This window comes from Neopelma chrysocephalum, unplaced genomic scaffold (genome assembly GCF_003984885.1).
Source record: "Neopelma chrysocephalum unplaced genomic scaffold, ASM398488v2 Primary Assembly neopelma1_99, whole genome shotgun sequence".
NCBI classification, from domain to species: Eukaryota; Metazoa; Chordata; class Aves; order Passeriformes; family Pipridae; genus Neopelma; species Neopelma chrysocephalum.
Genome location: NW_020897762.1, coordinates 883,742 through 904,253, shown reverse-complemented (window position 1 = coordinate 904,253; position 20,512 = coordinate 883,742). Strand labels below are relative to the sequence as shown.

Below are 20,512 nucleotides of genomic sequence, written 5' to 3'. Positions count from 1 at the left end.
ATGATGTGTTCAGTGAAAGTGGGCTCTTAAACTCATGTACTCTGAAGCATGGTTTGTGAGGTCTTTCCAGGGCATAGTCTGGGTTCAGACTGGGGCTTGCATGAGACAGGAGAGACTAGAATTGTATGGCTTTTCCTTCTACTTGAATGTAGTCAGAAATATGTGGCTTGCTTCCTTCTGTCTTTGCCTTCTGTGACTTTAGTGAGTACTGGAGAACAGGAAGGCTTGTTAGAAACTAGATTTACATTCCTCAAACAAATACTTTTCTCAGCTTAGTTGTTATCTCTTTCCAGTCTTTCAAAACAGTTTCACATCATAGTATTGAGCAAGTTGCCCTCACTGAGCTTTTTCCTGCCTCCAGAGGAGCCAGTGTTAAGAATAAAAAGGTACTACTTGTTCATGAGTTCTTTCTGGTCCAGTTTCCTATTTTTGAGACTGAAGGATTTTAACTGGTACCCACTGTGGTTTTGTGCTAACTGCAAACAGTTGTGCTCGACTCTTAACCGTGCAAGTTGCATTACTCAGAAAATCTTTTCCAATCTGTAGTACAGGACTGTGCACAGGTAGGGGTTTTCAGGCTTTGGCCTCTTCTCTTTGACAGAAGCAGAGGTCTTGACATGAAAAGTTTGCTGCTGCCAGTTCTGTGATTTTGGAAGAAGGTTGGATGAGATGGGATCTTGTAACTGACGCCTTGTTTCTCATCAGCATTGAAGGTGTTTGGAGGAGTTTAGAGCGGTTTGTTGTTCAGAGCCTGCTCCATTGAAGCATCTTCCAGTGATGTTTGGAAATGCTGCTGCAAAAAGCGAAATTGTAACTTGCATGTATTTTGTTCAAGCAGTTGGTTCCTTAGTTGTCACTTCAGGGCCAAGTTGTCTTTTTAACATATTTAATTAGCCTTTCCTAACACTTTGAGGAAGTCTGCTGTAGTATTCTAGGAATAAAAACTGATCAGGTTATATTACAAGAGAAGACCCATTATGTATATTAGTCGATCCTTCCTCTCAACTCAAAAGCATTGCTTCCTGATTTTCTTTACTCTGATTTAAACGATCCATAAGCCTGCTCTGTTTCAGGAGTGGAAATGTTATCCCATGGCTAGATTAGACTCCTCTCTATTGGGACAGCACTTGAGTTTTATTTGCAGACAACAAATTTCCCTTGGACTAGTTGTCAGGATCTCATTGGGAGAATATACTTGATCTTTGTTATTTATGTGAACAAGAAAAGGTTTCCTTTTGGGTACCAGGCAGATCACACTGGGTGAGAAGTAGTGTGTATGTTGGGCTGATTATTTTTTTTTTTAGGAGTGCTGAATTTTGTATGTGCTTGAGTTGAAGTAATCTGGGGGTGTTAGTAGTTGTGATAGTGGTGTGTGCAGTTCATAAAGGTTCTGAGATGTATTTTTAAAAAAATCAAAGTTCTAACATTCAAGCCAGGCTTTTGAAAATGGACGAGCAAGCTGTGTTTTTAGTGATAGCTCCAGATTTCTAACTCTCGAACCTTCCTTGAATCTAATAAGAAATGGATTTCCATCATATGTACAAAGTAAACTTGGCTGGATTTCTTTAAGTGTAAAACGAAAGAAAATGTTTTAAGGAGGAGCTGAGTGTTAGACATTGGACACTTTTCCTTATATTAAGATTTTCTGTATAATTTCTTGTATTGCTGAAGTCTGTCCCTGGGCACTGTTGACCCTGTTTATCATTTCTTCTGAGTTATCTCTTATGAGGAGGTTACTGGCCATTTGCTCAGGTAACTCCTTAGAGTCTCCTTTAACTGTCCATGTGTTATTTTAATGAGACTCGGAAGCTGCCTCACACTGAGAGATGTATTTTTTAGCTTTCTGTGAAATTGTTCATTTGGATGAACAGAGGAAGAGGAGAAGCTACACCAAACCTGTTCTTGTATTAATAGCTACAGTTATTTTTAATGCTTGCCTTCCCACCTTCTCTGAGTGAAAGGATTTTAGCTCTTTATCAAACACTGCAATGTTGGGGTTATACTATTTAAATCTTTGGTTACTGTGTCATGGTATTTACTAGTCCTATGCTATTTCCTAATAGGCAGTGCTCCAGATTTCATAGCAGTATTTCTTGTGAGTTCTTAAATGTCAACGTAAAGGACAACTGTTGGCCAAGATGACATTAGTTTTATGTGGAGAAGACTGAATTGCAGGGGAGAGCCTGCTGAGGAGATCAATATTCAAGTAGAAAATAGGTTAATCATGGGGGGAGGAGATGAAAACATGAGTTGTTTTTAAGAAGATAATCATACAAGCAACTATAATGTGAGATTTTAAAATAAAACAAGAAATGCTGAAGTTGATAGTAAAAATACTTCAGAGAAAATATATCCTTATTTTTATATACAGATAAAGCATGAAGATTTATCCTCACTTCTTGAGAAGTAGAAATACTTCAGACAGGAGATGTGGCTAGAGAACTGAGCACTATAGAACACTAAGATCAATACAGTTCAGTACTGTCAGTAAACCAGCCCTGAGGTGTCTTTGTAGGCACGTGGTTTCAGAGAGTTGCTGGTGTGGTGCTCCAAGGTGGGGTGTGATGTCAGGGGGCAAGGAGGACTCTAGAAGACATGAACATGAAAATTGTGAACAGTTAGTGTTGTGGGGCTCCTCTTATCAAATGGGGCAATCCCCACTTCGATGTGTTGTGATTACTGGCGCGATAAAGGCTTAAGGTCTCGTTTTCATATGATAAGTTTGCTTTAAATTCTTTATCTTAGAATTTTAGTTGCAAACCCTACAGCAGTAAGTACCCTCACAATCCCAGTGGAATTACTGCTAAACTCGGATCAGCAATCTAGAAATGCCTTGGAGCAAACTCTACTGCTTTGCTCCCTCCTGTGCTGCTGCTGCTATTCCTGTGGGACAGATGGGGACTCTTGCATCAGTATAAGGCACTTTCAGCACCAGCGAAGTGATGGGTCCCAAAGGCTTGAACCAGGACAGCTGCCCAGTGAAAATGCACAGTGCTTCCTATGCAACAAAAATATATTGGTGTAAGTGTTGTGTAGATGGGACACAGACACTTCACGGGAGTGTTGTGCCAGTCAGGTTTATTGCAGTGCACTTGCACATATGGCAGTGGGTCAGGATACAGCTGTGATAATGTTACACATGTGCTGGCCACAGAAACAGTCTGCAGTTAACTTGTGTCAAGCACTATGAAATCTACAGTACTCATACTTGAAAACAAAGGAGAAAAGATTTGGAAAATAATGCAAAATTAAAGGAGGAATCCTCCTGGTTGTGTTCTGCAGGCATCACAGCAAACATTTGTAGAACAGTGAGATGTCTTTGTATTTGTGTGAAACCCTCACAAGTATGTGGAATAGCATGAAGGAGCAAACTGAGTTCTTAGGGAGCACTGTGAGTGGATTGCAGGTGGCAATCAATATGTCCATGCTGGATAAGAAGTTGGTAGATTGAGAAGACATGTTGAAGGCCGAGCTTCTCAGCGAAGGAGCAAAGAGGACTGGGAGAGGGTGTAGAGATAAGGTCAGTAGTGGGATCTTTGCATCAGCTTCTGAACAAATACGAGCAAGATGTCAAGCACTGCCACGTCCTTTTCTCTGTTCTTACCACATAAGTTGGTGGTAGATAGAATCTGCATGATGACGTCTTTTTGCTAATAACTATGGTCTAGTTAAGGTAGAAGAAAATGGAGATACAGCACTGTAGTTGTGATCAAAGTTGATGACAGGATTCAAGAAATGCTGTGTGTGTCAAAAACTATATTTGCACGGAAGGCAGGATGTTAACCATCAGTACTAAAAAAGATGAGTAGCTTTTTGGGTTGGTGTGAAAACTCACCTGGAAGGAAGGGAATGTTCTTATTTCTATTAAAGCTTCAAACAGGCTGGCATCAGCTTTATTCTTTATCGACCAAGTGCTCAGCTGGGTAGGCTTTCTCTAGAGGAAGGTCAGAGATGTGCCGGATAGGTCAGAAGTGTCTGGAAATGCTCCTAATGAGAAGCTGCAAAATATAATAGTATGAACTGTTCCTCAAAGCAGAAATCTGAGGAAAAAACGCACTTCAAGACTGTTTTCATTAAGAACTATGTGGAATTCCCTCAGGAAATTTCCTTCAAACAGATGTTTATATGACTTCTGTCTCTTGGTTAAACATGAGAGATCACGTTGCACACCCTACACTTGTATGGTAGACTCAATGTCAAATTGTCAAACAACTTCCTTCCGTCTGCAAATCCAGAAACTTCCTGGAAAGCTCTGAATCAGACACTTTCCATGAAAGCTTCTACCTCTCTAGCTAATGGACTGGTCTTGCTTTGTAATTTTTTTTCTTTACATTTAGTGCTTATCTGGCTCTACTTCTTAATAGCTGAACAAAATATAGTAAATGAAGCTATGTACCATTTATTCTAAAAGCTAACATGAAGGAAAAGCAGTGTGGGTGTTTCAAGGCCATAGTGGAATTTTCTGAGTGCACTTTTGTGTGCCCTGCTAGTTCTTCAAGGCAATTCAACCTTAATTCATGTGGGTTTATATAAATGTTTTTTAAAATTATTTCAGCCAAAACCAAAATATGGAAAACATAAAATATTGTACCTACTGTACCAGATAGGTGTGCAAGTTTGTGTAATTGAGGGATTTGAGTACTTTCTCTTACGCTTAAATTTGTTTTTGTTTTTCCAGGAAATAATGAAAAAAGTGTGCCACAACTCTTGATCAGAGACCTGAAATTTGAGAAGAAGTCATTAGCTAAGCTCATGTTTTCTCCTGATCAAGAAAATCATCCATCAAAAGCACCAGTCAAATATGGTGAATTGATTGTATTAGGGTAAGTGTTTGAGTGTGAAAGTCTGAGGGTTTTCTCATGGGTTACATTGGAGTCTTGGAGGACAGTGTATCTAAGGGGTTTATTTCAGTCAAAATTCTCTAAAATACTGTCTTTCCACCAGGGTTGGTGAATATTTAGAATGTTTCATTTACAGCATGAACACACCATTTAGAGATAAAGCCCCAGAAAGGCAGATAATCTTCCTTGGTTTCATGTTTGGGACCCAAGACTTGCTGGTTTGTCAATAATAGATTTGAGATTCATTTGGGTAGCATTCCTTGCCCTGCAAGCTTTGTGTGTCTGTGCTCTGATTCTGTGGGCATGTTTCAATATTGTGTTCATCGATCCTTGGATTTAAGTGTGATTAATTAAAAATCTGTGATCAGTAACACTATACTAATTAAGGATACTTTGTGCTTAGAATGAAAGGTCTTGTGGGCCTGTATCTCATGAGGAGCTAAGCAATACAGGAAGATGAACTTTGTTCTTGTTCTGTGCTTTTTGATAGGTACAATGGGTCTCTCCCAAATGGAGATAGAGGAAGAAGAAAAAGTAGGTTTGCTTTATTTAAAAGACCCAAGGCAAATGGGGTGAAACCTAGCACTGTGCACATTGCCTGTACCCCTCAAGCAGCAAAGGTAAGCTCCATTTCTCTAGTTAAGTCTGATTTCTCATAGTGCTGTAATAAAGAGCTCCATCAAGTCAGAGCTGTTATGAAACAGTGTAAAAAGCATGAAGTTCTGGCTGTGAAAAGAATGGTTCATATTTATCCAAGGTTTTTTGGTACCTGTCAGGGTTGGCAAGAAACAATTCAGCAAGGCAGATTTGGTGCCTAGTCCTTACTGTGGCTAGAAAGAAAAATAATTATTTTTGAAACATGAATGTTCTGGGCACAGACTGGTCGTGTAAAACTTTGTATTTTGTTTTCCTTCCAAACTCACTACAGACATCTGTTCTAGACTTTGTGTTTTTGCACTCACTCATGCTTTAGGGCTAACTTTGCTTCACTAAAGCTGAATTATAAATGATTTTTTACCAAAGCTCCATGTGCATTTGCTGCTCCATACAATGGGTAGGAGTTCCCCGGGGATGGGGCCAGGTGGGTTTTGCAGGACATGGTTCGTAGAGCTTATAATCAGTAGCAATAAAGAAGTACTAAAGGAGGGGCTTAGGTCCTGAAGTTGAATTGTATGTCATGTCAAAACTACATTATAGCTAAGGTATTAACCATGCAATATTTCTGTATTGTGGCTATTCAAGTGTGTGTGCAATTATGTTCAAAAACTAATTGAGCATTTCTACTAAAACAATGGAATTTGAGGAGGTTTGGTGGTTGCTTAGAAATTGCCAGTGACAAGATCAGGCCCTTAAACAAATGCTGTAGTGTTGAGTGTTTGACTCTCTGAATACCTTGATACATAAAAATATGGATCCCTAAATTCAGGAAATTGCCGTGAAGTTTTCTGAAATCAAAAGCATTTTTCTAACCCAAGTTCTTGTAGTAGAATTACATTCATAGGAGATCTGTGAAAAGAACACTTATTTTTGCAAAGTCTTCATGGTCTTCAAGTTAAGTGCTGTTCAGATGCACTTCTGAATAGTCTTTGCTCAGTTCCTACTAGGGAGTTGCAGAATGAGCATTCAGACTAACAAACTGAAACCTAGATTACTTTGCTACAACTTCTGCAACCTCTGCTGAGTTGCTCCATTTTACCCTATTTACCACCACTTTTTAGTCTATATATATTATCAGTCATCACTGATTTTAGTATGAACTTGGGTCCTGTTTTTAGAATGAAGTCCCTAAGTTTTAGTCCTCACTTTGCTTTTGGACAGGTTGAGGCTGAGATGGCCATGAAGGTGTTACATTCAGTTTTAGCCTTTGCATTTGGTTGTCTTGTTCTTTTGTGTTAAGGCCAGCATTGCCTTAACACAAAACATGACTAATAATGTGCCCTGGTTAAGTGTATTTTGTTGCAGCATGTGGTGAAGAGACCAGTTTGGTCTGTTGCTGAATCAGTCCTGCAGCTGTTTTTTAATAGTCAGGACAAGGTTTTGTGAAGTTTAACTACAGGTATGTTACTAACAACCATCTGCAATAATTAGCAGAATAGGAGCCTGATTTTTTTATATAGATATAGATATATATGTAGTCTACTTTGTTGCTGTATATTGAAGAGTTATTGTGCACTGGTACAATAATATTTGGCATTTTTCCGTAGGCAATAAGTAATAAGGACCAACACAGCATATCTTACACTTTGTCTCGGGCCCAGACAGTAGTAGTTGAATATACACATGACAGCAACACAGATATGTTCCAGGTATGTGAAGTAAACATGTAAGTGTATTCTCACTTCTGGTGGGCTTCCAACAAGGCATCCTCTCTACAGGCTTTTTTCCCTCAAAAGTTTGCATGTGTCAAGTTTCTACGTTTTACTCTTCAGAACAATTTAATTGTGTTTGTTCCCAAGGCCATCCCATGAACAAAGCTGTGTCTGTGCATCTCTCTTAGACTTGGGCAAAGGTGAAAGCTGGGGGGGGGGGTGTGACTAATGCACAGGATTATGGTTTTGCCTTTGATTGCTGGTTGGCAAGTCCTGTAACCTGTCTCCTAGTCCCTCTCTGCTAAATGAAGAATAAAGTGCACAGTTCTCTTTAAGCATTTGGAATTTACAAAGAGATTTGGGATCAGCCAGTTGGAGACAGGGTTGAAGAAATACCGTGTGGAAACATAGCACAACTAATATGAAAAATACCCTGAACTTCTTTAAGCAAACCTAGAAATGTCTAAAGTGCTGGGAGGTGTGGAGAGAGGAGCCTCAATGCTGACACTGGCAGTTCAGAGCAACTTTGCTGCAGTTCCTGTGTGTCTGAGAAGGGACCACAAACACATTTGCAGCTGTAGTGTGCATTCATATCTTATAATTGTTTCCTGTTTTTCTCAAAAGGAAGGGTTTTGTTTTGGTTTTTTTTTTTTTAATGTGTGCTTTGTTCTTTCTGATTCCCAGACTGATCTTGCATTGATTTTCCCCCCCCCTTATTGTCACTAATTTATGGCAAGGAGTTTTGCTGTCACAGCATTTAGCTGTGACGCCACTGCAAGATCTAAGGAGGTGGGAGGTGTTGGGAAGTGGTGGAGGAAGCTGCTCTGCAACTGCAAATACTTACAACAGAGCAAAAGGACTGTAATGAACTCACTGCAGCATAAGCTATTGTTTGTGTGAGTGTTCTCTCTTCAGGCATGCTGTGGCATGTGTGCTGCTCTGAAATTGCCCCTAGCAATCCCCGTGCACTGATGGGTTATCCTGCCTAAGAAGCAATAGAAAAATACATTCTGACAAAGCAGTTTTAGTCTCATGAAAGCTCTCCAGCCTTCACCAAAAAAAGCACATCAAGCTTTTGGGTTGTCCTGCTCAGCAGTTAATCAGTCTTAATATAACCAGCTATTTTCAAGGAGCCTGAGAGCTCTGGCAGTGAGTGAGTAGTGGTGTATAAGTAGTAGTGTATAAGAGCTTTAAACCCGGCTATATGAATGATTGGGAGAGGGATATTACTTCTCTTGTTACTTTGTAAAGAAAAGGACAAGGTGAGTTGACTGGAGAAGCAGCGATACCCATGCAGTTCTATCAAACCTCAGTACAGTTGTGTGGGACTGCAAAACTCTCTGAAAAGAAGCCAGCTTCCAGAACAATCTGATTATTGTCAGATGTGGAATTCTTGCCTTCTGTGAGTGTTCTTGTAACTCCTCTCTGCTACAAGCACCTTGTACCTGGTCTTTAACAAAAGTTTTGCTACTTCTCAGTGCCCCACCAGAGCTGAAGAGACAGCTCACATTATCTAATTTTCCTGCATCTACACCTCCACCTAGTCTGGCATTGTTCAGAATATTGCAGGCATGCAAAGTGACTGAATGTCACTTTTCTTCCCTCTAACTGCTGTTTCCTGGCTGTTTTGGTGCTGCTGCAGCTTGTCCACCTGACCTGAGTGTAACCTCACTGATGAGAAGGCCTTCAGTGGGAAATCATCTCAGAATTGACTTAATTACATCATTTTACTTCCCCTTCCTTTAGTTGGCCATACCCAGCTTTCAAAATAACTGTGATCACTTGAAGGCAGAATAATTCATTAATTCAGAATAGGCTTTAGATGGGTGGAGGGGAATGCTTTAAACTGTAACATCATGATTTTTATATTATCACAAGTGCTTCGAATTTGAATATTCCCAGACCCAAAGACAAACTTCTGATTGTTGTTTTTTTCTTTTTAATTTCTTTCCAGATTGGTCGGTCAACGGAGAGCCCTATAGACTTTGTAGTAACAGATACAGTTCCTGGAAGTCAGAGTAATTCAGATACACAGTCTGTGCAGAGCACTATATCAAGGTTTGCCTGCAGAATCATATGTGAACGTAACCCTCCTTTCACAGCAAGAATATATGCTGCAGGATTTGACTCCTCAAAAAACATTTTTCTTGGGGTAAGGAAACTGTTTTTCTCCCCCAGAAGTTCAGTTCAGGCTTATTTTAAAATTAATTCATAGCTCCGCTTCAGACAAATTAAAGTTATCATTGATGTAATTTGTTCTAGGAGAAAGCTGCGAAGTGGAAGACATCAGATGGGCAAATGGATGGGCTAACAACAAATGGGGTTCTTGTTATGCATCCTCGTAATGGATTCACAGAGGACTCCAAGCCAGGGGTGTGGAGAGAGATCTCTGTGTGTGGGAATGTGTTCAGCCTCCGTGAAACCAGATCGGCTCAGCAGAGGGGAAAAATGGTGAGAGTAGTGACCAGTGTTTTATGCAACCGGTTCGAAATGGATACAGCCAGAAGTGGTAAAGTTTGGGCATAGAGCTGGGATCTGCTGTAATTCAGTGTAGTTGTCACCTCTGCAGTTAGTTACACTGACTTCTGTGTGTCTTGTCTTCATGCACAAAGATGTCTTGCTCAACCTGAATTACTGAGTTTATCTGCAAACTAGTACTTAATTGCACATCTAGACTGCTCTTCTAAATTGAGTTGCCGGTCTACTATGCACTTCTGCAAACTGTCCTAGTCCTGTATGCATTTTAAAGATTATTTTTCTGATTCTACCTCTTGAGCGTATGCTTTGAAGGTTTTCCCACTTTTCCTTTTTTATAGAATAATAAAGAGTAATTATAATTTCATTGGATATTAATTCCCACCTTTACATTCTGAGTTTTCCCCTTCCTGTTGTTTACAAAGCTTTGGTGATATTTCAGGAGATAATTGGTTTTGGGATCTCTCAGCAAAAAGAACTGCTACACTGAACACTTTCAATGAAGTATTTAGCTTGGAGTACTAACAGGTGACTTTCTGGAGGAGGGGAAGGCCATGTGTAAAGGTGTGTTTGAAGAAAACAGTCTAAAATATGATGGAGGACTAGAGAAGGCTTGTGCCATTCCTCAACTGAAGTAGCATAGTTGGGAGTGCTCGAGGTCGGAATGGGGTTGAGAGAAGTTGAGATTGGAGAGGAGCTTTTCATGACTAATGTGGTCTATTTTAATGCACACACTGATTTCTTAAGATGTTGGGGTGGGAGTTTTTTTCAGGAAAAAAAAAAAAGAAGGGAGAGAGAAGCTGATACTGGGCTCTCCATGGGCATCTTATGTAGACAGTCAGGAACTGCTTGAAACTTTGTCTGGATCTTCCAGGCGGATCTGTATTATGGAAGTGCATGATGTTCCTCTTCAGGCACCCTTAGGTGACACCTCTCTTTGTCTCTGTCCACCACAAGGTCGAGAACGAAACGAACCAGCTCCAGGATGGGTCTCTGATCGACCTGTGCGGGGCGACGCTGCTGTGGCGCACGGCGGAGGGGCTGTCCCGCACCCCCACCGTCAAGCACCTGGAGGCCCTGCGGCAGGAGATCAACGCAGCCAGGCCCCAGTGCCCCGTGGGCTTCAACACCTTGGCCTTCCCCAGCATGAAGAGGAAAGATGTTGTAGATGAAAAGCAGCCGTGGGTGTACCTGAACTGTGGCCACGTGCACGGCTACCATAACTGGGGAAACAAGGAGGAGAGAGACGGCAAGGACCGCGAGTGCCCCATGTGCCGCTCCGTCGGCCCCTACGTGCCGCTGTGGCTCGGGTGCGAGGCGGGGTTTTATGTGGATGCCGGACCTCCAACTCACGCGTTCAGCCCGTGCGGACACGTGTGCTCGGAAAAGACAACTGCATATTGGTCCCAAATCCCTCTCCCTCACGGTACTCACACTTTCCACGCAGCCTGTCCCTTCTGTGCCCATCAGCTGGCTGGTGAGCAGGGCTACATCAGACTCATTTTCCAAGGACCTCTTGACTAACACAGGTGTTACCAAGGACTGCAGTAAACTGATAAGCTAAGCGATTCTGATTTTTAAACCAACTGTTTTTTCATATTCTCTGGGCTTTGCTGGTTTGCATTAAGATGAAGAATTTTTGGGTTTTTCTTTTTTTGTTACAACAGCTAAATCCCTCTCTGTTGAGAAAAGTCTGGAAATAGAAGAAACTGGGGGGAGACGGGGGAGAACTGCTTTTTTTTAGTTAATAACTACTTCTGAAGAGGTGAAGGAAGTGTTGTAAGAGTGAACTTCGATGCCTTCCGTTTAATGATTTTGAATCACATGCCCACAAGTGTTTGAAAGTTGTTTCATTCTTTTTGTATATGGAGGGTAAATAGTTCAAAGAACATTAGTTTACAGCTTGGATGCAAACATTGTAAAATATAACATGTATATTAACTCTTTTCTATTTATCTTTATTATTGAACATATGTAGAATGTTTAGAGAGTAGCATGGTCATAGTGTGTTACATCTGGCAGTTGGACGTGTAGAGTAGTTCTGGATGGAGAAGAACGTGAGATGGAAATGGTAGAAAAATCTTTTAATCTAAAATACTGAGTTCTTAGAATAGTTAAAATGCTTTTTAAACAAAGTTAATGCAAATTATGATGGCATAAAGTTGTACTTTAACTGTGTCGAAAGGTAGCGAAGAAGGACTTCTTAAAATGTCTTTTTGGTAGGACTGTACTTAAGATCTGGTTATGAGGAGAATATTTACCAGATTCTTTGAATATGCAACTTAGTCTAGATTAAGGATTTTTTTCTCCCTTCACGCTAACACTTCTCTTTATTTAGCATTAGTGACATTTGTGAGGGTTTTTCCAATGTTAAAATGAACAGACCTGAAAGATGAGGCTTGTTCTGTTCCTTGCTGTTTGGGGTGGGGGTGAGGGGAGAGGCAGAGGCACTCGGACTCAAGTGTGGGGAGCAACTTGTGACTTGGCCACATCCCAGCTTGGGAAGGGTTTGTCAGGTGGATGCTCTGCCTTCCACCCTCAGACTGGTACGTGGGGGCCTTTACCAGGTGCAAATGCTCATCAAGGCCATAGCTGGAACACAGGTGGAGCCTGGTACCCAGGGGATGTGTGCCCATGTCCCAGCATCCTTGGGCAGCTGGTCACAATTGTCTGTTGTTGGAGGGAGCTGGGGTGGAACTGGGCTCAGACCCCTCAGTGTGGGATGCTGTGCTTGGGCTCTGGTTAACTGGTCTCTCTCTGCTCTCCCCTCTCTCCCCTTCCATCCCCTCCATATCCACCAGAAAAGACCAGTACACTACATGCAGCTTTGCTGCTGACCCACTGTGCTTCAAGGCAAACACACAACCTGACCTTTTTAGGGTTGATTTGAGCTTTTTCGGCCAGCTTCGTACTTTTTTTTTTTTTCCAAAATATGTACTGTATAATTAATTGACAGTAGCAATTTTCTGTACTTCATAGTATAGCTTTCATTTTTCTTTTGAAGCTGTTCTAAAATTTTCTTGGTTTAAAGAGACCTGTGTTGCTTAGATGTCATAAATTACTTACTTTGACTGTCAATTATTTCTCCATTTTTAAAAAGAAATTATATATATTGTTTGGTTCACTCAGGAAATGCATGTGTCAGGAAACCTGTACTATAAATTCAGTTAGCTGTCATGTACAAGTAACTGCTGTTACTCCCTTTCCATAGAAATATAACTGATTTTGACATTTTCCAGATTATATGCATTAAGTAATGAAACTTATGCAGCAAGAAATCCCTGTATTGTAGTTGTTCTAATCATCTTATTCAAACTATAGTATACTGTAGTTTTAATTTTTATTTGCAAATTAATTTATTCAAACTACATGAGTAAACACTTTTCAAAAATAGAAATTTGGGATTGTCTGTGGCTTTGTTTCCAAGAGATGGGGATGGCCCTTCTTTTGTCACCTAAGGTGTCTGTTCTGTGCATGTGGGTTAAGAGCACAGAAAAGCAGCAGCTGTAAAGACTTTGCACATTTTCCTGGTCATGGCTTTGAATGGTTCCTGTCAGATGTGACCTCTTAACATATTTTATATTTAGCTGTGTGTTAACAAAGGTGAGAGTGTTGTTTAAAAGACACAGTTAAATGATCTCTTACCCAAGTAAGTTACAAATACTGAAGCATGAGCAAAACCTGACTGAATGTCTGGGCTCTTCTAAAGTGATAAGAGCTCTTGATTCCATCTTCCACAAAATTTGGTTGACACTTCCGTGGCCCTGATCTTGTTGACTATGGGAACATGAAAAATCAGAAGAGGACATGATGAAAGCTGCAAAGCAGTGTGAGTAACATATAGCTGAACAGTGGGCACAGACCGAGCAGGGGATGGTAGGAGGAGTATGGAGAGCGATGTACTCACCCTGTGTTGGAGGCACAGCTGGAGGCTGGTGTGGAGCCAGTGGTGCCATTGGGTAGAGGCACATCAGACTGCAGAGGGGAAGAAGAAAGGTCCATGCCCAACATGCAGCCATCCTTAAGCCTCTACCCTCTTTAAGATGATACATTCTGCTTTCACTGTACTTTCCTATGCCACCCTCACCCCCCAAAAAAGAGACCCCCCATAAAAGGTGTCAGAGCACAACTGGCTGTGTCTCTGGGGAGTGTTAGGCTAAGATCAGTCTTCAGAGTCTGCCCCGTGCTCTCTGCCTGTTGCATACTTCTCTTGACCCAACCTGGGCTTGTTAATCCCATTTTCAAAAGTGCAGAACATGGGCATTCAAATGCTTGAGACGGGGAGATCCCGCTGTCAAAAGCAGGATAGCAACGGTTGAGTAGTTTGAGGAGCAAGTTCCATCACTAATAGCAGCAGCTCTGACTGGGGTTCCCTGTTTGAGGTCTGCCAGGCTTCTGTTCTTTTTTGGAACAATAGTCCTCTGTAAACAGTAAAATGAATATCAGATTAAAAGTAAAATGATCCCTTGGACTCAACCAGCTGATTGAAGCACTCTGAACTTTAAGGCCATTGCTTCTGAACAAATTTTGGAGCTGGGCGAGGTGCAGGAGGCGGCACCATGCTGGCTTTGAGACAACCACAGCTCCATTTGTGACAGCCTCAGTCAGCCTCTTGCACCTGCAAAAACCAGCCCCAGGTGGGATCTGTGGCCTTCACCTGGTTTTAAAGGTTGGCTCAACTGGCAGAAGAATTGGTGATGCAAACAGCAGATGGGACAGGACTGTTCCCTTGGAGAGCGCTGCCATTAGGAGGAACTGATAAGGGAGTGCATGTGAAAATGAGGTTAGGTGTAGGTGCTTCTCTAGCCTTAAAGTTTCTTGAAGTTCTGCAGAAGTGCTTCTGGAAATCAGCAGCCAGTGTTCTGCAGCTGGTTTGTGCATGGGCTGCTCTGTCCTACGCAGTGAGATGTGATTTAATTAACTTAATTTGCTCTTCAGCTGTATGAAATTGCATGGATTTAACAGTGGTAGAAGGCAGCAGCTTGGCACAGCAGCTGGCTAACAAAGGCTCTTTGGTTTGGGGTTTTTGGTTTTTTTTTTTCCCCCCAAAGCAGCAGTGGGACAGCTCGGTGTGTTGGCTGGCAGCAGGGCAGGAGCTCATGGGGAGGTTCCTGGGGGCTTTTCCCTGGGTGGGCAGCCTGGCACTAACGGAGCGCTCCAGTTCCTTGGCCAACTCAGCCATTGGGTTGGAGCAGTCGCACGTGCACCTGGTGTGGCTCTGAGCTGTGTGGTGCAGGCTGTGGATGAGGTGGTCTAATCCCATCTGTGCTGGGCTTGTTACACCCGCAAGAATGAGCCTGGTCTCCTGGAAGGTTTGACACCGTGATGAAGTCACCTCAGGAGACTCCTGTGTTTGAAGGTGCTCTGCAAATCTCATAATGATCCTGCCGTGCCGTGCTTGATCGCTTTCTGAAGTGACACTTTCCAGGCTCCATTCTAAAAATACATTTCCAGTTTTGCAATATAAATTTATCATCATGACTACAGCTACTTGGACGCTGTCTTTCAGCCTGGATTAGGCCTGGTTGCTGTTGGATGAGACCACATTTCCTGGTTCTAGTCTTGGCTCATCCCTTTTCTGTAAAAATGCTGGCAAAGCTCATCTATTTTTAATCATAGCACTTGGCTTTAACCAAGGGCTGTGATCATCCTAGAAATGCAGTTTCTAAGGCTCCTTTGTGGCTGCAGGAGATCACTCCAGTGCTGTTGTGCATCCTGTAAAGAAGATCTGGAAAAGCATCTCTGGAGGAGCTGTGATGGTTCCTGTGACGTGGGTCAGGGGTTCTCTGGCACATGTGGCCTCTACAGGGGCAGCAGCAGACCTTGCCCCTTCCCAGGTGCTGCTTCCAGGGCAGCAGCAAGAGCAGAGGACCCAGTTTTCTCACAGAGAACAGCACTACGTCGCTGTGCTGTTAGGAGCAGTATCCCATGGAAACGTAGCTGGTGACACAAGCTGAGCCAGGGAAACACTGATGCGTGCACAAGGAACAGCCGCCTCCTTCAGCTGTGCTGAGTGCTACTGGTTGTTGGTCTGGTCTGGTCCCATCTCCTGTCCTGAAAGCAAAAAGGAGGCACATTTGAAGAGCAGTAAAAATGGGCTGTTACTCCCTCAAGCCTAAGGTGCCTCTGTGAGAGCAGCCATCCCAAACACAGCCTGCAGCGGGGCCGGTGGCTTTGGACATGCCTGGGCATCGGTGCAGCGTTAGGGAATGGCATTAGCTGTAAGCCCCAGTGCCTGAATCTTCATGTTCCTGCCTTGGACCCCCTGTGAGCTGCTGCCCATCCTCCTGCCTTCCATCCTTGGCAGATGCACTCCATTATGCAGCCACAAGGAGCAGGGAACTGCGGAAGCAGGTCCTGTTCACCTTGCCTGGCCCAAGCCTGTGTGGGATCAGGTAAGGCATCGCCTGGGGCTGTGTTTCCCAAGGCTGAGCTCAAGGGAGGATGAGTAACCAGAGGCAAAGTGCCAGCTCTGGCAGTCAGGAGCTTCCTGCCCACTCCCTGCCACTCTTGATTTTGCTGCTGTTGTGCCCAGTTCTCCATTCTTGTCCTACTGCCCCTCTTGCAGGGCTGGCAGGAGGGAATGGGAACCAGCACCAAAGTCACCCTGTTTGCTGGCCTGTGCTGTTTGCCTGGCTCTGCTGGTGGGGATGTGTTTGTGGCAGCAGCAAAGGCACCAGCAGGTCCTGGGTTCTGCCATCGCTGCCATATAGGGTCTCAGATACCTTGCAGGGGTGCAAATGACCCTAGAGATCAACTCCAGAAGGACTTTCCTCCTGTCAGAGGCAACTCCTTTGTAATTTGGCAATGCCTGCAATATTGTGATGTATTTATTTTGAATACTTTGCTGATTTAGTGTCCCTAAACAGCTCTGAGGCAAGAGTAAATTATGAATGTGCTCCAATTTCCTTCCTCTACCTTGTCTATGTCTGTAATACCAGTCTGTACTGAGGTCAGTACTGGAGATTTGCTGCCTTTCAGAAATACAATGAGAGTGGAGTCCTTTGGAGTTAGAACTCATGCCAGGATTTGTTTGTTTTTCCTTGTTGTAATGGAAAGGTCTCATGAAAAGGCTTCCCCTCTACAGCCCTTGCAGAGCACACGCTGGACTCCTGAGGATTTCCCAGGAGCACCACATGAAGCATGAACAGCACAGAGAGAGGAGGGAGGAAATGATAGTTCACGTTGTCAGACAGTAGATGTAAGTGCAGTGTACAGTTCAATCACTCAGTGGGAAAAGCTTCCTTAGGTGTATTTTTCTTTACCACCAACTCCCAAGATTAACTGTCTGCTTGTTTATATCTCATTCTGTTGGCCCTTATATTTGTTTCTGCTTCAAAACATCCCCTCTCCCCCCCCCAAGAAAATTAAATTCACTTTTCTCTGCATATGTCTTACCTGAAAGTTTCTGTCATGTTTGCTGTGGTTATTAACTGATTCTGTTGAAATATGTGGCTTTTAATGCACTGAACCATGTTGTCTGCACTCAGACCCTACAAAATGTATTTTGAGGGTCTTTTGTTCATCTAGTCTTCTGCCTAGATAGGGATTCCCTTCAGTCTGTCCTGGAAAAGGCTGGAAACACAAGCTGGTCAAGGATAAGGAGAGAGCAATGGCTTTCCTGGGCAACAGCTCATGAAGGACGAGCTAAGCCTGTCCCTGGGTTGAAGGAATACACTTCTTTCCCTGGATCATGCTCAGATTCCCAGCACCTCCTACTTCTCAGCCTTCTGACACATGTAAAATCATTTTTTTAATATAACCATCTTACAAAAGGGATCTACCTGGGTTATTTCCTTTGGCTGGCTGTAATTCAGGAGCTGGATGAATACGAAGCCTTTAGTGCTTCCATATCTACATCTCTCCACAATAATATTTTTAGCTGATCCCAGAAGATTTGAAACAAAACAAACGCATGCAGCGATATTCTAAACTTGCCTGGATGCAAAGCTAAAAACTGCAGCTTGCTGTCATGTGCTGGATGAAAGGAATTGAGTCAACTCATCCTTTCCAAAAATCCCATGCCTCTTTTTTTTTTTTCTATCATGTGGGAGGAGGAGAGAATTAGTTATTCAGTGGAACGAGGACAATTAAAAGCAAATGCAGCTTCCAGCGATGCCATCAACTGTTCAGTTAGCCCTGAGCAACACAGAGGCAGAGCCTGGCTTTTTAATTGGCCTCCTTCCTCTCTCTGGCCTGTGCTTCCCCTTGGCACAGTGGCTGGCAATCTCCAAAGTCTCAGTAGGACTGTGGTGCAGGTGTGCCCACTTTCATTTTGTCTGGACAGTCACCTGAGTTATGACTCCAGAGGGGATGAAAGGCTCCAAGCTGCAGGGGATTGAGAGGTCATGGTCTTACCTGCCCAGCTTGTGTTGCCCTGTAAAGGGGACATGTCCATGGCTCCCACCACAGAATGAGGCTGTGGTGTCACCCTGCACCACTGCTGGGAGATAAATGTTGCCTGAGATAGGTCACAGGGATGTGGGCACCTTTCCCATCCTGTGCCCCTTCCCACAGCTTGTGATCACACCAGCAGAGCAAAGCTGCCAGGGCCTCAGGTCACTGAAGTAGCCCTTGCTTCACTTCTGAAGGGGAGCTAAATCAATCAGCGGGTCTTTAAATACCACATAACCACCCAGGGCATGGATATGTAATGCCTTTTCGCTTATTCAAGTTAAAAGTAGATCCAGAGCAGCTTTCCTGAGGAGGCAGGGTAAGCAATGCCAGAGGCTCAGCTCCACCACCGCTCCGGGGGTTTTCAGTGTTACTCAGCATTTTTGCCAGCGTCACTCTTTTTATCGCTTGAAAATCTCACTCCACCTGTTCTGGAGCAGGAGAAGCAGAAGGTGTGTTCAAGCACCTTTGGGTGATGATGAATCATGCTCATGGCAAACTCCTTGGCAGCTGCCTGCCAGGGAAGCCATGGCTGGAGCAGGGGCCTCTGCAAAAGTGGGGCTTGCCTAGAGCCCCTGCCAGCCCTAAAGCAAAAAAAAAAAAACAGTCCCCCTGTCCCTACGCCAATATTGCCAAATGCTCATCATTTATATAGTGGAGTGTTTTTCATACCGTGGAGGCCTGGGGTTAATGTTCCTCACAACAGCATAAATATATTTATAGACCATGTGTGCCTGCATTTTGTTATACTTTTAACTTTATAGGCTAATGGTTAATAAAGTCAGGCTCTATTTATGCTTCTGCAGTGAAAAAACTATGTTGAGTAGTATCACACAAGAGGCTTAGGCTCTGCTGGCCCCAAACAACCTTTCAGACTGTAATTTAGGGGCTAATTCACAGTAATAAAGAGTAAAGGTGGTATGTCTGAGGTGGGCTTCCCCAGGACACAGCAGAAGAAGAGAAGAGCAGTTCTGGGAGTCCCTAGGATGGGCAATATTTAACCCAACTCTGCTCTTAGCATCTTAAAATCTTAACATACCCAAAACATCAATGTATCTGGAATTTCCTCACTATTTCAAAGGCAAAAAAAACCCCAACCACCACCAATAAGAGTTCCCAGGTTGTATGAAACAATTTTTTTGCGAGTTTTAGATGCAAGTTCCTTTGCATGAGCTGATTTAAGAACGTATTGTTCATAATGTAACCACAGATCCATGGAAGGTCCTCTCCTTCATTAGTCTGCCCCGTGGCAGGGTCAGTTCTACCCAAATGCTGCTTGCAAGTGTGCCACTTGCTTATTCTTTCAAAATCAGCAATAGTGGAGATTCCCCAACCTCTCCAGACAGCCTGGTCTTTTGTTCAGGCATCCTCTTAGTGAAAAAATGGCTCCTCTTCCTGAACCTAAAGCCCCCCAAAAGGACATCTTTAGCACATTAGAATTAAAGCAGTTAGGACTGAGAGCACATGGAGGCCATAGCTCCTTCTAGCAGCATTTTACATAGTTAAGGCTCTCAGCATGTCTCTCCTCAGCCTGTTCTTCTCTTTGCTGAAGCAGTCCTTTTGATCTTTCTTCATAGGTTGTGTTTGCCAGACTGACAGGTTCTTGCTTCTGTTTCCTGAACTCTGTCTTCAGCTTCACCTCATCCTCCCTGAGGCCCCTCTGCTTGCTGAGTGAAGAGAGAAGGTCCCTGCCCATGTCCCACATGCTGTATGTCCTTTCAAAGGCTTACCCACCTCCTCCACTGAGGAAAAACATCCTGATGGTTCTTTGTTTCAGTACATTTTTGCCCACAGAGAAGCGTTTCAATTTTGGGTGTCTGAGCCCCGACCATTCAGCAATTTGGATCTTCTACAGAGTCCTCCTGTCAGGTTTTAACTGCAAGGTGAGGGGGATGATCCACACTGGAACAACCCTGTGCAAGCAAATATTAGTGCTGCTGACAGTGTCACTGCTGTACCCCTGGGATGGGGGTGGAGCAAATTCCATCCTGAAAAACATGATGGAGAGGCTCTCTCCCTACCATGGCCTTCAGTGCTTCTCCTGGAGCACCCACCATTCACACTCTTTGGGGGTCAGATCCTGCCTTAGGATCAGTCCTACACAGACCATCTTCCCTGTGAAACCAACTCATCAATGAACAAAGATAGAACTCATAAACTCACATCTACTAAAACGAACCAAGGAGCAAGTTGGGACCAAATATTTACCTACTGTTTGGGGTTTGTTTTCTTAGAGAAAAAGAAACAACTCCAAGCAAAAGCTTTTGTATTCCAAGCACTTCTGCAGAGCTAGGAAATAAAGCAAAAAAGCAGCTTCCTGCAAAAGGTATGTCTGTTATCGATCAGCACCTTCCCCAGCATGACACTGAATGAACTTGTCCAACAAATAGACCTGGAAGAAAAAAAAGGGAGAAAAAGTGCCTAACAAGCCTTAAACCTCTGATATTCAATGTATTAACATTTAATGATGAGCTATTAATAATGAATGCAGCC

At 43.2% G+C, this 20,512-nt stretch overlaps 1 protein-coding gene across 4 annotated transcripts in view; it reads left to right on the top strand.

Moving 5' to 3' along the window:
• PELI1 (pellino E3 ubiquitin protein ligase 1) overlaps positions 1-13,022 on the top strand; it is a 43,503-nt gene extending 30,481 nt beyond the window's left edge. For all 4 annotated transcript variants that reach the window (XM_027694944.1, XM_027694946.1, XM_027694943.1 and 1 more), the window contains exons 2-7: positions 4,679-4,823; positions 5,332-5,461; positions 7,046-7,147; positions 9,105-9,302; positions 9,413-9,601; positions 10,583-13,022. In XM_027694944.1, coding sequence (XP_027550745.1) covers positions 4,753-4,823; positions 5,332-5,461; positions 7,046-7,147; positions 9,105-9,302; positions 9,413-9,601; positions 10,583-11,149 — 1,257 coding nt within the window. In that variant the 5' untranslated portion in view covers positions 4,679-4,752 and the 3' untranslated portion in view covers positions 11,150-13,022. The remainder of the gene's footprint in view (positions 1-4,678; positions 4,824-5,331; positions 5,462-7,045; positions 7,148-9,104; positions 9,303-9,412; positions 9,602-10,582) is intronic.
• Positions 13,023-20,512: the final 7,490 nt, after the last annotated feature.